Genomic DNA, 18746 nt, shown 5'->3' with positions numbered 1-18746 from the left:
TAGCTATGCTATGTGGCATTCAGGCAGCATTTGAAATTAGCCACGTGGCCTGGTAGGTAGTGAATGAGAAGGAGATCAGTGCTCTAATTTCGGTGGGTAATGTACCCCTCAAACGAAAATGCTGCATTTCTTAACAATTGCGGGGTGCAACTCTGGCTGGAGTTCTGATGCGATGGAGTACCCTGACACTGCATAAGGGTGAATGTTCTCTGTGTAGTTGCTACAGCCCTGTCATGTTATCCTGGCCTTGCAAAGCATCATGGGACTCTGAAAAAAAATAAGTTGAAACCCAACCACATGACAAATTTGCAGGAAAATATTTGGTAAACAAGTTCAGTGGTGAACACAGCATATTTGCTGTGAAAAACCCTTTTACCAATCAGCGGTAACCATTAATAACGAACCCTGATGGTCTAAGGAACTGTTTGGTGTGTTTGTTTCTTGAAAACACTACCAGAATAAAAAACTAATGAAAATTGGAGAGAAAGTATCTCACCATCCCACAAAAGAATGCACATTTTTGGATTAAGATTAGTTAGGAGGACTGACAGTATGGTTTGAACCAAGGCACTTGGCTTTACAGTTCTGTGGCAAGAAATTCATGACAAATACATTTTTGGAAGACAGTGGAATGGACTGAAGCACAGGGTTCCATCTTGAAGATAGAAAGGCTGAATCTGTGCCAGTGCTGTTGAATTTTGGAAAGGCTGCAATTTCTTTTTTTCTTATATTTTTTCTGTATTATAATTGCTAAAACCTACAACAGGCAACCATTTACAGTATTATATCTTGTATTATTCTTATTTACTTATTAAGCACTGCGGTGGGTTGGCACCCTGCCCGGGATTGGTTCCTGCCTTGTGCCCTGTGTTGGCTGGGATTGGCTCCAGCAGACCCCCGTGACCCTGTGTTCGGATTCAGCGGGTTGGAAAATGGATGGATAGACTTATTAAGCATTTGCGCTTTAATAAGTTGGAAGAAACTTTTATAAGCATTAATTTGATCTAAATTCTTACATTTTGTTTTCTGGTCTAAAGATGTTGGGGTGGAGCATCAGCCTATGGGGTATAGCAGAGTTACAGACATGAACCGAAGGACAACAGGGCCTTCAAACCTACGAGTAGCCAAACCTGCTAAGGTTCCACCACAACATGCTAGGCTTGTAAGCCTGGAAATGTAGGGAGAACCTTAAGGGCACCAAAGCCATCATTACTTTAGCATCTCTCAGTTCTTAGCCTGGGCAAGAGAGATAGATAACCTGGTTATCCACCAAGATCTGAGTCTAGACACCAGCACAGCACCCTTTCAAATAATTTGTACAAATGCAGAATGCAGCTAATGTGCGTTTAAGAAATGCCTTGTGATTTTATAGACAACTGGGAGAACATACGAGGTCAGAAAACAAAGTAAAGATCAGAAACTTGGAGATCAGAAATATAAGCAACCAAAGACAAAATTCGTAGTCAAAAGGTCAGAAGTCGTTCAAAAATGAGTTTTTAATCAAAGCAACAAAAAGAGGGTTTTGGGAATCTGTGAACTCAAAAGCTCAAACAACTTTGAGGTGCACTTTTAGCCTGTGGCATCACGGCACCTTGTTTTATTGGTAGGATGCAGACTCTGTCCTAACAACAGAAGTTCGAAATAGTGTTGCGGAGAAATACACAAAATGGCAGTGGGAATGGTCCAAGTAACTGTATACAAGCAAAACTAAGCTAATAAGCAAAACAGTGACGTGACCACCAAAAAAACTCCAAATATAGATGAAAACCAAAACAAGGTCTGCTAGAATTTCCATAATAAGTTAAAAAAATAACGAGGATCCTGACTCTATCGTTTCCCCTGATGCTTTCCCTGAATTGTCCTGAAAGCAAAGATCTCATCTGTTGTTCTCCATACAAAACATTAAACCATACTGTATTTTTCTCGCTTTAAGCTGAACTGATTCTTATCTTTGGCACTTCTCTCATCTTCGTTACTCGCTCTAATAGGTTGACTGCTATATTGTGGTCCAGTCTCCAATTTTCATGAATCTTTTATTTTAACAATACAATATTTGTAATGTTTGTTGTTTGATTTATTTAGTGATTTTTAATCCTTCATTCACTAAATACAATTTCTTATATTAGGAACTTGTTATTTTTCGCATTCCCCAACTTATTCTCCAGAGCGTTTTGAGGTCAGAGCACAGGTTCAGCATTTTGTACAGAGTCCCTGGAGCAATTGCAGGTTAAGGGCCTTGCTCAAGGGCCCAACGGAATATTATTCCTTCTGTCACTACCAGAATTCGAACCGGCATTCTTCGAGTTACCAGCCCCAAACCTTTATAATTAACGCACATTACTAAAAATTAACATAATTATGTATTCATCTGATTACACTGCATTGACTAAGAAAATAAATTGACTCTGACAAGTTGCAAAAAAAGGTACCAACAAAATAGTTAGGGTAACAATTGAAGTTTAATGGGAAAAAGACAATATAGTAAAAACAGGCTCCAGGTATGTGAAACATTTTCAGATGTTCGAGATTCCATTACATCATAAGAGAAATAAGACTATGGTGATATTTTACACCTTTTTACAATTTTGATAAAGCTGTCTCTAATCTCTTTATTCCTCAGGCAGTATATAACAGGGTTCAGTAATGGTGGAATTATGTTCTGCAGCACCGTAATCATTATGCGCACATCTTCAGAAGTTCCCGGGATCCGATATGAAATGTAAACACCAACAGCAGTGAAAATAAATATAAAAATTACCACCAGGTGTGTCCCACATGTTGAGAAGGCCTTGGCACGTCCTTCTGAACTGGCAATTTTGAGCACAGATTTAATGATGTGTATGTATGAATACACAATGTAAGCCAAGGCGGTGAACATAACAGACAGACCGATGGTCAAAGTCACATAGCTGTTAATTGAGATGTCAGCACAAGCCAGTCTGACCACAGAGCTGTGGTCACAATAGAGATGCCTGACTTTATTAGGGCCACAGAAGGGCAGCCTGAGAGCCAAAACGAGTGGAATAATGAGTGTAGTGAACCCGCCAAGCCAACACAGAGCAATCTGCTTTAGGAGGAATTTGTTGGTCATAATGGTGGGGTACAGAAGGGGGTTACAGATGGCCACAAATCTGTCATATGCCATCAGCATTAAGAGGAAGGACTGTGAACTTCCTACAGAATGAAAAAGAAAAAGTTGAGCAAAACAAGCAGTAAACGATATCATACTGGCATCGAACATTAAAACAGCCAGTATTCTCGGAATTGTAACAGATGAAAAAGTAATATCTAAAACAGCCAGAGTACAAATCAGAACATACATGGGCTTGTGCAGGTTTTTATCCAGCATAAATGTGTTAAGGATGCTGAGGTTCCCCAGCCAAATTAAAAGATAGGCAATCAAGAATATACCAGAAATTAGAAGTTTGCTTTCGTGATCCTGATATCCTGGAAAGCCAACGACAAAGAACTGCTGAACCGATGACGTTGTCAAGCTTGCATTAGCCATGATGACCACAAAAAATTTCTGTGAATAGAAAAAAAAAAAATTTACATTGTCACTTTTGAAATAATAATAATAATTCATTACATTTATATAGCGCTTTTCTCATATCCTACAATAATTAGAATATTACTTTAGTACAGTTTACAGGATGGTATAATGGCATTGTGGTTTGAACTCCTGAATTATGGATCCAGCATGCTGCGCTGAAATCCCATTGACCGTATGGAGTTTGCAGCATATCCTGGTTTTTCTACAGGTACCCTGCATTTTCTCCAACATTTTTAAACATGTGCGATTCCAGATTGGTCCCTTTGTGATTTTGAGTGTTGGTGTACCTGTATGTGAATGGACACTGTGATGGACTGGCACTCTGTTGAATGCAATTTCTTGCTGTGTGCCCAGAGGGATAAGTATCATCTCCCCATGACTCTGAACAGGATTAAGCAGGCTTGAGAATGTTATCTCATGTTATCATGTCATATACTTCCAAACTATACTCACAAAGATAAGATATTATGCATTAGATGACCAATGTTGACGATTTTTGAAAATGTATTTTAAAGCATGTTGGTGGTGACAGGACCTTTTTGCTTTATGACAGCTATAAATGCTATCCAAATATGTATCTCTAGTGAAGTTTATGCATTTATTCAGTTTACAAACCTGCTTATTCCAAATCAGAGTAATGGGAGTGATAGTCTTTCCTTGTAGAATTAGGTAAAACACAAGAACCAACATATATATATACTGTATACAGGTATACATTCGGGGGTGGAGTGGTGGCTCTGAGGCTAAGGATCTGCGCTGGTATCCCAAAGGTTGCCGGTTTGAATCCCTGTCACTGCCAAAAGAGATCCTACTCTGCTGGGCCCTTGAGCAAGGCCCTTAACCTTCAATTGCTCCAGGGGTGCTGTGCAATGGCTGACCCTGCACTCTGACCCCAAGGGGTATGTGAAAACTAACAAATTCCTAATACAAGAAATTGCATAAGGCGAAATAAAGAACAATCAGCACATCACTTTTTCCACGTTTTGTTATGTTACAGCCTTATTCCAAAATGGATTAAATTCATTTTTTTCCTCAGAATTCTGCACCCAACACCCCATAATGACAACGTGAAAAAAGTTTACTTGAGGTTTTTGCAAATTTATTAAAAATAAAAAAAACTGAGAAATCCCATATACATAAGTATTCACAGCCTTTGCTCAATACTTTGTCGATGCACCTTTGGCAGCCATTACAGCCTCAAGTCTTTTTGAATATGATGCCACAAGCTTGGCACACCTATCCTTGGCCAGTTTCGCCCATTCCTCTTTGCAGCACCTCTCAAGCTCCATCAGGTTGGATGGGAAGCGTCGGTGCACAGCCATTTTAAGATCTCTCCAGAGATGTTCAATCGGATTCAAGTCTGGGCTCTGGCTGGGCCACTCAAGGACATTCACAGAGTTGTCCTGAAGCCACTCCTTTGATATCTTGGCTGTGTGCTTAGGGTCGTTGTCCTGCTGAAAGATGAACCGTCGCCCCAGTCTGAGGTCAAGAGCGCTCTGGAGCAGGTTTTCATCCAGGATGTCTCTGTACATTGCTGCAGTCATCTTTCCCTTTATCCTGACTAGTCTCCCAGTTCCTGCTGCTGAAAAACATCCCCACAGCATGATGCTGCCACCACCATGCTTCACTGCAGGGATGGTGCCAGGTTTCCTCCAAACTTGATGCCTGGCATTCACACCAAAGAGTTCAATCTTTGTCTCATCAGACCAGAGAATTTTCTTTCTCATGGTCTGAGAGTCCTTCAGGTGCCTTTTGGCAAACTCCAGGCAGGCTGCCATGTGCCTTTTACTAAGGAATGGCTTCCGTCTGGCCACTCTACCATACAGGCCTGATTGGTGGATTGCTGCAGAGATGGTTGTCCTTCTGGAAGGTTCTCCTCTCTCCACAGAGGACCTCTGGAGCTCTGACAGAGTGACCATCAGGTTCTTGGTCACCTCCCTGACTAAGGCCCTTCTCCCCCGATCGCTCAGTTTAGATGGCTGGCCAGCTCTAGGAAGAGTCCTGGTGGTTTCGAACTTCTTCCACTTATGGATGATGGAGGCCACTGTGCTCATTGGGACCTTCAAAGCAGCAGAAATTTTTCTGTAACCTTCCCCACATATGTGCCTCGAGACAATCCTGTCTCGGAGGTCTACAGACAATTCCTTTGACTTCATGCTTGGTTTGTGCTCTGACATGAACTGTCAACTGTGGGACCTTATATAGACAGGTGTGTGCCTTTCCAAATCATGTCCAGTCAACTGAATTTACCACAGGTGGACTCCAATTAAGCTGCAGAAACATCTCAAGGATGATCAGGGGAAACAGGATGCACCTGAGCTCAATTTCGAGCTTCATGGCAAAGGCTGTGAATATGAAAAAATATGAAAAAAAAATGTGCTTTCTCAATTTTTTTATTTTTAATAAATTTGCAAAAACCTCAAATAAACTTTTTTCACGTTGTCATTATGGGCTGTTGTGTGTAGAATTCTGAGGAAAAAAATGAATTTAATCCATTTTGGAATAAGGCTGTAACATAACAAAATGTGGAAAAAGTGATGCGCTGTGAATACTTTCCGGATGCACTGTATTTAAAAGGTCTATAAAAAGGCACACTGATTCTATAACCCTACCCTGCATGTTTTTGGTATATCAACGAAAACCAGACTATTTAAGACAAAAAGCCAAGCAGATACACTTAAATGGTGCCACCAGGCTGGGATTTAAACCCCACAACCTGAAGACACAAAACAAACACATGTCATTGATCCATTGCACTGCTCAAAGCTGTTCATTTATAAATATTCATAAATATGACTATATTCAGATCAAGTTTTGCTTGGATGAAACTTGGATTCAATTAGATTACCTACACTTTAATAATGAATTTTGACCCAGAATTAAAAACAAAATGTGTTTAAGTCCTAGGAAGGAACAAAATTATGGAATACTTTTACATTTTTTCTAAAAACAGTTTTGTTCCTGCCTGATGTTAAGATTCCAAATATAAGAAAACAAGCAAGCCACCCGCATGAATAATTGATTAAAACAGGACTTGAACAGCCCATCTGCTGCTGAGAATGGCCGAGACAGACACCCGATCATCTTCCCAATCATTCCAAGCACACCGTGAAGCAGTCCACAGAATGGAGCTGAATGTCCGCGTCAGGCTGGGCTTTGGTGATTCACATTCACAGTCTCGGTCGTTCTTATAGCAGATGCTGTAATCATGTGGTGTGTTTTAGTCAGCCTATCATGTAGGCGGCTTGTGTGTCTTCTTCCAACTTCAAGCACCCAATATTAAACCAGAAGTACTTTTGCAAGAGAATGTGTTATAATTTCGGATTATTTTTCCACCTCCTATCATAAAAATACATTTTTTTCTCCTATTAGATTTTTTTCCGGTAACACTTTAGATCAGGTTTCCTTAACTATGTTGTACTTACCATGTAATTATCTGTATAATTGCAGAGGAACTAGGAGTTATTACCTTGTATTTACTGTGTAACACAATGTAATGCTGTGGTTAAGCACTTCATTGCAATTGTTATTCCACAGTTTATATAGTTTATAATCTTATACAACTTATGGAATAACAAATTACAATTTAGTACTTAATTATAGCATTACATTGTATTACACTGTAAGTACAAGGTAATATCACCTAGTTACTCTGTAATTATACAGGTAATTGTACACCTAATCTAAAGTGATACCTTTTTTTCCCTTCCATCTAATTTTATTTCTCACTCATGTAACTTAATGAGCTTTGTAGAAAAGCCTGGAAAAAGTGTAACAAAACATGCTCTCATCTTTCCTCAATGTAGTGTGTAGGCTCAGCAGCATTTAAACATTTGGTCTTGTGACCCTTGCCATCACATTTCAGACTCAATTTTTTTGCAAACATTTACAAGTCATACCACGTACGACTGTGACTTTGACATTGTGGATGGTTTTGTGTTCCTCAATGAACTTTAGTGTCTATGTTGTCGGGAGATGTGTGATCTGATAGGGTCACCTGCAGTAATTTGATGTAAATGATGGGGATTGAAAGAGCTATTCATAAAGGACTTGTGACAGACTCAATTAAATTAGAACTGAAGTGGAGCAGAGTATGCCAACCCTTCCTTGAAGTGGATGTTGGGAGTTGCATTTACTTATGAGCACCTCGTTCAACTCACTGGTTGGTGAAGCTTACCACCTAAAAGTTGAAGAGTGAAAGTTGGTTGCAATGCCAGCTGAGTGAAACGATAAAAGTGACACAAATCCTGGAATACAGCCACCCATACTGAAAAATGGATTCAATATTTAAAAAATATTATGTGAATGAATGAAGTGTACACATATGCTTTCAAAGAGGGGACCATTTTAATTAAAATATACTGTATGTAAAGATTCAGGAAGATCCCTATCACCGTGTAATAGAAAACAGATGAGTTATTAAAAAGGAGTGTTTTATCTTCCAAGTTCTGAGAGAATTACCAAAGTGCTTTGAGTTATTATCAGGACACATTGAAAACAGTGTTCATAGAAATGCACAAGCTGATCTCCAAACAAACACGGTGTCATCTGACAACACATTATGTTAAGTGTCTCTTAATGCATTCTGTATACAAAATGAGAAACGTGCACTGTGCCAGTGTCATTACTTAAATTACGCAATAAGAATTACACGATAAGTACATTGAAAAAATGACCGGTTACATATAGATACAGATGTTATTAGTGAGCATTTATTATGTAAATCCATTTGTAACATGAAACACCCATGTTGTAAGCTTCATCTTATCACACATGCAGAAGCGTTTATCACAACTGGATGGCTATAAACACGCTGGCACCTCTTTACCTTAAGTTTCCCTCATGGCAATTTCTTATAATATCATTACTCATGATTACCTGCCTAACTACACTGCAACAGGCATTACTAGTTTAATTAAGTAAAAACAAGGAATAAAATGCAAAATATGATGTTGGTACTCGCAGCACAAAAAAAAAACACACTCAATACAGGCAGTCCCCGGGTTACGTACGAGATAGGGACTGTAGGTTTGTACTTAAGTTGAATTTGTATGTAAGTCGGAACAGGTACATTATTTTAACAAATGCTATTGTTGACCGACTGTGACCAAGTGCTCTGCCAATGAATGATGGAGTTTCACCTCTTTCTGACCTTTTTATGATTTCCACTTTATTTTCCATGGTGATGGTTTTTCTCTTCTTTACTGTATCACCAGCACTTGCATCAGATTTGTGTTTCAGAGACATTGTTGAAGGGTGAAGACAAAAGGTTAAGATGAGCTCTTCTGCACATCACTGTACAGCTATCACAGCAGGAAGGCACCAGTCGTCAACATGTCTGATGTATAGGGTGGTCCAGGTCTAATTATGCAATTTTCATTACGCTATAATTTATTCAGTTTATTACATAGAAAATCACCCGAAAAATCCCGGACCATCGAGAAGTGTGTGAACTGACGACATGAAGAATCGTCTTTGCGCCGAACTGGAATCGTCCCTGCATAAATCAAAGTCATCCAGATGATCTGGATCTGCATAATTAGATCTGAACTACCCTGTACTGACAAGAGACAACTTCCTGCTATGTGCATAACAGTACAAGCAGGCTTGCTATTGAGAATGAATGGGGACAGCGAGGGGTGGTTCATCACCAGCCCACCTCACAGTCACCTCCACTACAGTATGCTGCGGGCAGCGTACGCAACACCACCGCCCCCATTCAACACGCAGCCATCCGAGGCACACTACAATGCTACCCCCTGCCGCCTCGTTCAACCACAACCGGATCACCGCTTGCAGCATTACCAGCTGTGGACCTAGAACGAACGGGTCAGCCGTGTGTGGTGGGCGGGCAGTGAAACCACTTGCCGCCTGGAGCCACCCAAGGAACACTACACTGCGTAAGCAGCGAAATCGCCCCCCCTGCAGCCTCCGTCCAGCCACCGCTTTCAGCGTCCGCAGGCCGAAGATGATGGACTGGCAGTTACTGAGGAGCATGCGTCGCAGCTGTGGCCCCGTTCGTATGTCGTAGGTTGGATGTCCGTAACCTGGGGACTACCTGTACTATACACAGTAGGCCTAATAATAAGCCAGGAACAGAAATAAAGAGGAGCTTAAGTGTCGCCCAAAATCCTTATAAAAAGTGATAAGGCAACTTAATGAAAACTGGCATTCAAGGTATTTTTTTAATAGTATAACATAAAATACATGTTTGTTTTACGTTTATGTTGGATTATTTTTTTTAATATATATAGTTTACCTTTTTATTTCAGTATAACTCAAAATACGTCTTCTTTTTATATTCATCTTTACTTCATAAAACGTTATAGTATACTTTTTACTGAATCTGCTGTATGTTAACTACATTTCTTCTTTTTTATATTCTTCTTTAAATTAACATAATATTTTCAATATACTTATGTTTTATTTAATTTAACTTAAAATACATTTTTTTTTCATTTAGTTTTTACCTGTTTTATACTTGGGTCAATGTAAAATAAATTTCTTCAATTATGCTTCATTTTGTTTTGAAATATTTACATGATGTTCATTTTTTAACATGCATCTCAAATTGAACGTTTAATATTTTAATGCACTTAGATTTTTACTTAATATAACTTAAAATATATTTCTTCTTTTTACACATTTTCTTATTTTAGTTTCTCAAAGTGTATAGCACACTTTTTACTTTGTACTTAGATATATTTCTTCTGTTTTATATGTATCTTTAATTGAGCTTGTAATATTTTAATATATTTACTGTATATTTTCCATAATATATCCACTGTGGCGACTCTTAACAGGAGCAGCCGAAAGAAGAAGAAGAAGATATTTTCCATAATATAATTTAAAATACATTTCTTATTTTACAGTTATGTTTAATTAAGTCTGTAAATATTTATAGAACAACTGATTTTATATTGACATAACTTAAAATACATTTCTTCATTTCACAATTAAGTTCAGTTTCATTTTTAAATATTTAGAACATACATACTTGTACTTAGTATGACTTCAGATGTATGTCTTCTTTTCATATTAATCTTACTTTAGTTTTCTGAAAGTGTCCTGTATACTTTTTACTATGTATATTAGCTTAAATACATTTAGTTTTTTTTTATATATAACTTTAATAAGAGCCTGCAATACTTTCATCATACTTATATTTCTACTTAACATAACTTTTAATGAATTTCTTATTTTTATGTTTATCTTTGTTTTGTAAATATGTATAATATTTTTTCTTATATGCTTTATATGGTTAAAATACATACATGTACCTTTATTTAGTAAAAAAAAATATCATTACATTGTACTTACTTTTCTAATTTGGTGTAGCTGATAGTTTTTTTTTTTGTTGTTTTTATTTATCTTTAATTTTGTGTGATTGCTATGAAACAGCCTCAAATCCGAGTATTACAATCCTAGACACGGACAGCAGGCCGCAGACACTTACTGATCCATGGCATACCTCTTCTGAATGTCCTTTTGGCTTTGTGTTAAACGTGCTCAGCTCTCGTTCATTGGTTTATATTAGGTGCTTTGAGATTTCCTGAGAGGTTCAATTAGCAACGTTAGGAAGGAGAGCTTAATCCAGCACTGTGGGGAGTTGGCTTTTGAGATCCCTCAAGAAAAGCCAAGTTAAAGTAAACTCATTACCAATAAAATATGGCTTTAGAATCAGACATCCCAGAGTGGCACACTACCGAGGTGACTGCATGTAAGAATACAAGTTTCACGGAGTCTTAATGTAGTAAGTGTAGTACAGTGCACTGTCCCATGATCACTCATTGCCGGTATTGCTTTGTTCTGTCACTTTGAAGTTCACAGCTCAATAGACATGGCAGCTCCTGTAGTCTGTTGCTGACTGAGTACGTTCTATTTAATGGATGATTCATTTTACAAGTATTAATAAACCTGAATATCATTACACAGTGTATATAATCAATATCTATCCATGTGTAACCAATGGTTTATATTAGAGAGAGAATTAATAAAGTTTGTTGATTTATTTAAAAAAGGAAAGAGGAGCAGCTTATTGAGGGGAGGTGTAAAAGTGAGGTTGAGAACTTGTTGGTGTTGTCTTATTAAAAGAAAGTCTTATTAAAAGAACTGACAAATAATCAATATCAAGGACTCCTCTGCTACGCTACCAAGGTCACTCAACATCCAAGAAAGAACCAACGCCAGACTCTGGTAAGGCAAAAACAGCAAACTCCATTCATCCAATTTACAGCACCACATCCACAACATGCAGCTTTTATATATGTACTGAACTCTGACCCTCATGTTTAAATACTAAAGTAAGAAATGTCACTTCAGAAAGAACAATAATCTTTTCTTAATGCGTTGTGTCATTCACGTCTCCATTGTGTGACAATAGACTTTAAACAGACATTTCCTTTGCTCACCTCCAAAAGATGGTGGCCACCTCAGCTTCTATGGTGCGTAATCTCACATTTTCCACTATCTAGAGCTAAGCCTTAGCTAAATGGTAGGGAAACTGGCTAAAATACACTAAAAAATTATATTTTTAAATAAAAAGTCAAAATTTATAAAACTGTATTCCAAATAACTGAAGTCTTCTTGTATAAAAACAGTATGGAACTGGAATTTCTGCGGTGGGCTGGTGCCCTGCCCGGGATTTGTTCCTGCCTTGCGCCCTGTGTTGGCTGGGATTGGCTCCAGCAGACCCCCGTGACCCTGTAGTTAGGATTCAGCGGGTTGGATAATGGATGGATGGATGAACTGGAATTTAAAGTTTATTTTAAAATTTAATACATTTTGCCTGTCACAATTTAATGCAAATATATTCTCCTTTTTTTAAATGAAATCATAGCAATATTACATCTGTATTTTTTTGGAAATTCAAGAAAAAATTATACAAAAAACAAACACAAAAAGTACACACGGTAACTGCATTCGTTTAGGGTTTCAGTACTGATTTGAAGTATTTAAAATCTGTTAACAGATGAAAAATGTGTTTTTTAACAAACATTTACCTTGAAAATACAAAGAGTATTTGTGAATTAACAGTCTTTTACCACTTAATGATATAATAGAAAGTACTATGATTTTAGGGTTTTTTTATTTTTTCATATACACTGTCATTCATGTGCTTCAGAGGGTCACCTTCCAGGTAGTACCACCCTGGGATGAGAAGAGGTGCTGACGCACAGTCTCCTTTTTCCCTCACAGCCTTGAGGCTGCAGTTAAATGAGCACCTCAATAAACATGCTATTCTTGATAAATTTCAGTCAGGTTTTAGAACAAATCACAGCACAGAAACTGCACTCGTTAAAGTAGTAAATGACTTGCGGGTAAATGCAGACAGAGGCCATTTATCTGTTCTCATCCTCTTAGATTTGAGTGCCGCATTTGACACTATTGATCATAATATTCTTAAGAATCGCCTTAGTCAATGGGTGGGCCTCTCTGGCAGTGTCTTAAACTGGTTTGAATCCTACCTGGCAGGGAGAAAATTCTTTGTTAGTTGTGGTAATTATAACTCAAAGACACATGATATTCTATATGGTGTTCCACAAGGCTCTATCCTGGGTCCGCTGCTCTTCTCAATCTACATGCTTCCATTAGGTCAGATTATCTCGGGACATAACGTGAGCTACCACAGCTATGCTGATGACACACAGCTGTATTTATCAATAGCACCTGATGACCCCAAATCTCTTGATTCGCTAACACAATGTCTAACCTGTATCTCAGAATGGATGAATAGTAACTTTCTCAAATTAAATAAAGAAAAAACCGAAATCTTAGTGATTGGCAATAATGGATACAATGAGGCTATTAGAAATAAACTGGATGCATTAGGATTAAAAGTCAAATCGGAGGTAAAAAGCTTAGGGGTAACCGTTGACTGTAATCTGAATTTTAAATCGCATATTAATAAAATCACTAGGACAGCATTTTTTCACCTAAGGAACATAGCAAAAGTTAGACCTCTTATATCATCGAAAGATGCAGAGAAATTAGTTCATGCGTTTGTCTTTAGTCGGCTAGATTACTGTAATGCACTCCTCTCAGGACTACCCAAAAAAGACATCAATCGTTTGCAGTTAGTGCAGAATGCAGCTGCTAGAATCCTTACCAGGAAAAGAAAATCCGAACACATTTCTCCAGTTTTGATGTCACTACACTGGTTACCTGTGTCATTCAGAATTGACTTTAAAATTCTGCTTATGGTTTATAAAGCTTTAAATAATCTCGCCCCGTCTTATATATCGGAATGTCTGACACCTTATATTCCAAATCGCAACCTCAGATCCTCAACTGAGTGTCTCCTTAGAATTCCAAGAGCAAAACTTAAAAGAAGTGGTGAGGCGGCCTTCTGCTGTTATGCACCTAAAATCTGGAATAGCCTGCCAGTAGGAATTCGCCAGGCTAATACAGTGGAGCACTTTAAAAAACTACTGAAAACACATTATTTTAACATGGCCTTCTCATAACTTCACTGTAATTTAATCCTGACACTCTGTATATCCAATTCATTATAATAACTATTCATTCAAAATTTGTACTAACCCCTACTCTCTCTTCTGTTTCCTTTTCCGGTGTCCTATTGGTGGTGGCTTGTGCCACCACCATCTACCCAAAGCACCATGATGTTCCAACAATGATGGATGGATTAAAAGCCAGAAGTCTGTATAACCATCAGCATAAAGTGACTCCGTGAGAACCCTAACTACAAAGAGGACTATTTCATTTATGTTAGGTAGAATGCCCAAAGGGGACTGGGCAGTCTCGTGGCCTGGAACCCCTACAGATTTTATTTTTTTCTCCAGCCTTCTGGAGTTTTTTTTTTTGTTTTTTTCTGTCCACCCTGGCCATCGGACCTTACTCCTTTTTATGTTAACTAAGGTTGTCTTATTTTAATTTCTTATTTGTCTTTTATTCTTCTTTTCTTCATTATGTAAAGCACTTTGAGCTACTTTTTGTATGAAAATGTGCTATATAAATAAATGTTGTTGTTGTTGTTGTTGAGAAATTGCCCCTTGAAGGCACCGCCCTTTCTTGTCCACCTCATATTAAAGGAGAATGCTTCCAGAAGGCGGCATCTCATTCCGACGTTGAAACCACAGGTTTCTAAAAACGTCGACAAAGAAAAGAACTGCATTCCTGACCGAAAGTACACAGAAAAGAGAAAGGCATAATGTGACACATGGGTGGTTGAGGCGCAGGCAATATGGTCTGTTTATTTTACAGACAGAATTGGAGATACACAATTCTTGTAATTTTCTGTTGTTGGTGATTATTTCAGTGTTCTTCCCATAAATATTTAACACTAGAATTACCAGAGCCTACAAAAAAACTCGCAGATGCGGCCCACCTTATATCCATTCGCACCTCTTCCTCAGAGTCTTTTGTCCTGTAAATGTGCCGATAAAGAAAAGCAGCAAGCAGCCTGGTATTCCATCCCCCCACTGCCGCAGAACATGCACAAAGTTCTCCCAGTTTCTGACTTGATTGATTATCTGGGAGTGAAGTGCTGGAGTTTTAGAGTGGAAATAATAGATCGTTATTTGGAACACATGCATTTCATGTGTGTTCCGTTTCTACAATAATCTGAATAAACACATTGTTAAAACAGAAACATTTTTCATATTTTATTAGTAAAGATAGATAGATAGATAGATAGATAGATAGATAGATAGATAGATAGATAGATAGATAGATAGATAGATAGATAGATAGATACTTTATTAATCCCAATGGGAAATTCACATGACAAAATGTTGGCATAAACTATATAATGTGTGAAGCCTGAAGTCCAAAGATCAAATAAACACTTTCACAAAAGGTTCAAGGATGATACAACAGCGTCTGTGGCGTAGCGGTAAGAATTGCTGACTTGTAATCAAGAGCCCCCCATTCGATCCCGTCTGCCTCCTGTATTTGCCATTTTCAGTAGTGAGCTGCTGTTATTGTTAATATTATACAGTACACACATACATTTGGTTTGCGTCTGTAATAAACGGTGTACATTTATAGGACTTGTAAAAAAAAAGTTTTTTTTTTCACTTTTATTTTCTCAGTCACGATCACTATACACCCCACCCAGGGATCTGACGCTGTTAGTTTTTATTTGAAACTGGGAGTAACTGTAGATGTGAGTGGTGTTTTGAGGCAATGGAACTGGACGTTCTCTGATCTGGAGGGATAAAAGCTGAAACACAAACGCTGGCGAATCTGCCTTCTTCGTATCTCACCGTCACTTAATTTTTTTTTAGTCAGTTTTATTGAGTGTTCCTGGTCACGCTGAATTAGTATGCACCTTATGGTCTATGATGTCATAAAAATAAAAAACAGAGACGTAGTTATATATGATTTTTGGAATTATTCATTGTATGACCTGTATAGTACATTTCGGAAAACATTGTGGCACGGATGCAACATTATTCATATTATTCATATTCATTCGCATAACATCTTCCCGTTGTAATCAGTGACCGTGTGATTCGCATGTTTTTTTTTTTTTGTTCCCGATCTTGCCCAGGCAGCCTCTACATGTTGCTGTTTCTTTTGTACTCCAGGATATGCAGAGGAAAGAATAGTACAGAGAGGTCAGTTCAGCACTATGTGCAATCATCACATTCAAATGTTAACAGTTCAAACACACGCAAGGACCCGTCCTTCCTACATTTACGACAAGTGTACCTGTTGCAATGCGCACACTTCTCTCTGTGCTGTGGTTTCTATTACACACCTGAAAGAAAGAGACAATATATGTGATATTTTAAAGAAATCATTTTATGACCTGAATAGTACCAATCAGAAAACATCATCGCACGAATGCAATATTATTTGAAAACGAACAGCGTCAGATTGGGTGTGAATTTATACTGGCGCTGTTAGTTACAGTCAGATCAGGAGGCCTGGGGGGGTTAGAGCATGATCGTGATTGAGAGAATAAAACTGAAAAAGCTAACTTTTACAAGTACAATAAATTTATACCCAATGTCCCATATATTTGTCTATTTCTTTTTTTCTCCGTGCTACGTTGACATTGTGCACCAGAAGGCGTGAGCTTATTCAGTGTGTGCAGGAACACACAGGTGGCCAGTTGCTGTGTGCTATAACAAGCTTGACTTGGCGGCGATCAACGCACACGTACTGTTCAAGGCATGCACGGGGGCCACTGAGAAAAGAAGAGTGTTCATGGCTTACCTTGCAGAGGAACTTCGTTGTCGTATCTTACTAGAAAAGACGATGGAAAAAGAAAAGGAGGATGCAACATCGACAAGCTTCTGTTCCAAGACAGCCGCTTTCCCCGGGAAAGTAAACTGAGTCAGTGTCAGGTGCCCTTTCAATGTAATAGGAACCACAGCATAGAGAGAAGCGTGTACATTACAACAGGTACACATGTCCTAAATGTAGGAAGGCCGGTCCTTGCGTGTGTGTGAACTGTTAACATTTGAATTTGATGATTGTATATAGTGCTGAACTGACCTCTCTGTACTATTCTTTCCTCTGCATGTCCTGGAGTACAAAACAAACAGCACCATACAGCAACATGGAGACTTGCAAGATCGGGAAAAAAAAGAAAACACGCAGTCAGTGATTACAACCGCAAGATGTTATGCAAATGAATATAAATAATGTTGCATCCGTGCCACAATGTTTTCCGAAATGTACTATACAGGTCTGTTCCTTTAGGGGGCGATAGCTCCCTTGTTGGAATAAGTTCTTTTGTAATTGCGCCGTTTTAAGTAACCGAAAACTATATAGATATGATATTAAAAGGCGATACCTCTCCCATAGTGATATGGCGGTAAAAATCACATAAGAGAAAATAACTTAGCTTTCTTTACTGATGATTTACTCGGCATTACAGACAAAGGAAGCCATAGCAAGACAATTACCCAGGTGGAAACTCAGTGTATACAGTCTGCCATTTTTCATCGCTGTGCTGGAAGACTTTTCAGGACGGATGACGATATCAGCCATCTGTCCATCGGCTTCAAAGTATTTGGCTGCTGTCCAAGTCTTTTATACTGGTTCCTCCACGTGCAGGCCCCCAAGTCGGCAAATAGTCCATTTCCAAACAAGGAAAGAAGATTTTGTGCTGACTTTTAACATAGGACAAAATAGTATATACCTGTCTTTAGGCTGACTAACATTCCTCCAGCTGTCTTTGTCTATCTTGTCCTATGTTTGGCCCAGCAATTGTAAATGCTGAGAGCTCCTGTGTGCTAACTTTGGCCTGGCCTGTACATGTGAGTGGATTTATAAAATTATTTTTGTACCGAGCACAGTGACATTATACTTATATTCTGATTACAAGGTCATAAAATGAATAATTCCAAATATCATATATACCTATGTCTCTGTTTATTTTTGGGGTTTTTTTTGACATCATAGACCATAAGGTGCATACTAATTCAGTGTGAGCATGAACACTCAATAAAACTGAATAAAAAAAAAATCAAGTGACGGTGAGGTATGAAGAAGGCAGATTCAGTTTGTGTGTCATCTTTTATCCCTCCAGATCAGGGAATGTCCAGTTCCATTGCCTCAAAACACCACTCACATCTACAGTTACTCCAAGTTTCAAATAAAAACTAACAGCGTCAGATCCCTAAGGCGGTAGTATGTATCGTGATCGTGACTGAGAGAATAAAAGTGAAAAAAAAATGGTAACTTTTACAAGTCCTATAAATGGACATCATCTGTTACAGACGCAAACCAAATGTATGTGTACTGTATAATATTAACAATAAGAGCAGCTCACTACTGAAAACGGCAAATATAGGAGGCAGTCAGGATCAAACCGGGGACTCTTGATTACAAGTCAGCGAATCTTACCGCTACGCCACGGAAGCTGTTGTATCGTCCTTGAACCTTTTGTGAAAGTGTTTATTTTATCTTTGGACTTCGGGTTTCACACATTATATAGTTTATGCCAACATTTTGTCATTTACTACTAAAATATGAAAAACGTTTCTGTTTTAACAATGTGTTTACACAGATTATTGCAGAAACGGAACACACATGAAATGCATGTGTTCCAAATAACAATATTTCCAGCACTTCACTCCCAGATAATCAATCAAGGCAGGAGCTGGGAGAACTTTGTGCATGTTCTGCGGCGGTGGGGGGATGGGATACCAGGCTGCTTGCTGCTTGTCTTTATCAGCACATTTACAGGACAAAGACGGAGAGGTGCGATGGAATT

The 18746-nt window shown here is 38.4% G+C and overlaps 1 protein-coding gene across 1 annotated transcript; it reads right to left on the bottom strand.

The window, feature by feature from the left end:
* Positions 1–2452: 2452 nt before the first annotated feature.
* LOC114651286 (olfactory receptor 6N1-like) lies at positions 2453–3520 on the bottom strand. Its single transcript, XM_028801230.2, has one exon. The coding sequence runs from the start codon at positions 3506–3508 to the stop codon at positions 2555–2557; it is 954 nt and encodes a 317-aa protein (XP_028657063.1). The 5' UTR covers positions 3509–3520; the 3' UTR covers positions 2453–2554.
* Positions 3521–18746: the final 15226 nt, after the last annotated feature.

The sequence above is a fragment of the Erpetoichthys calabaricus genome, chromosome 4 (genome assembly GCF_900747795.2).
Source record: "Erpetoichthys calabaricus chromosome 4, fErpCal1.3, whole genome shotgun sequence".
NCBI classification, from domain to species: Eukaryota; Metazoa; Chordata; class Cladistia; order Polypteriformes; family Polypteridae; genus Erpetoichthys; species Erpetoichthys calabaricus.
The sequence above is the reverse complement of the archived record's forward strand: the minus strand, read 5'-3'. Positions and strand labels throughout refer to the sequence as shown.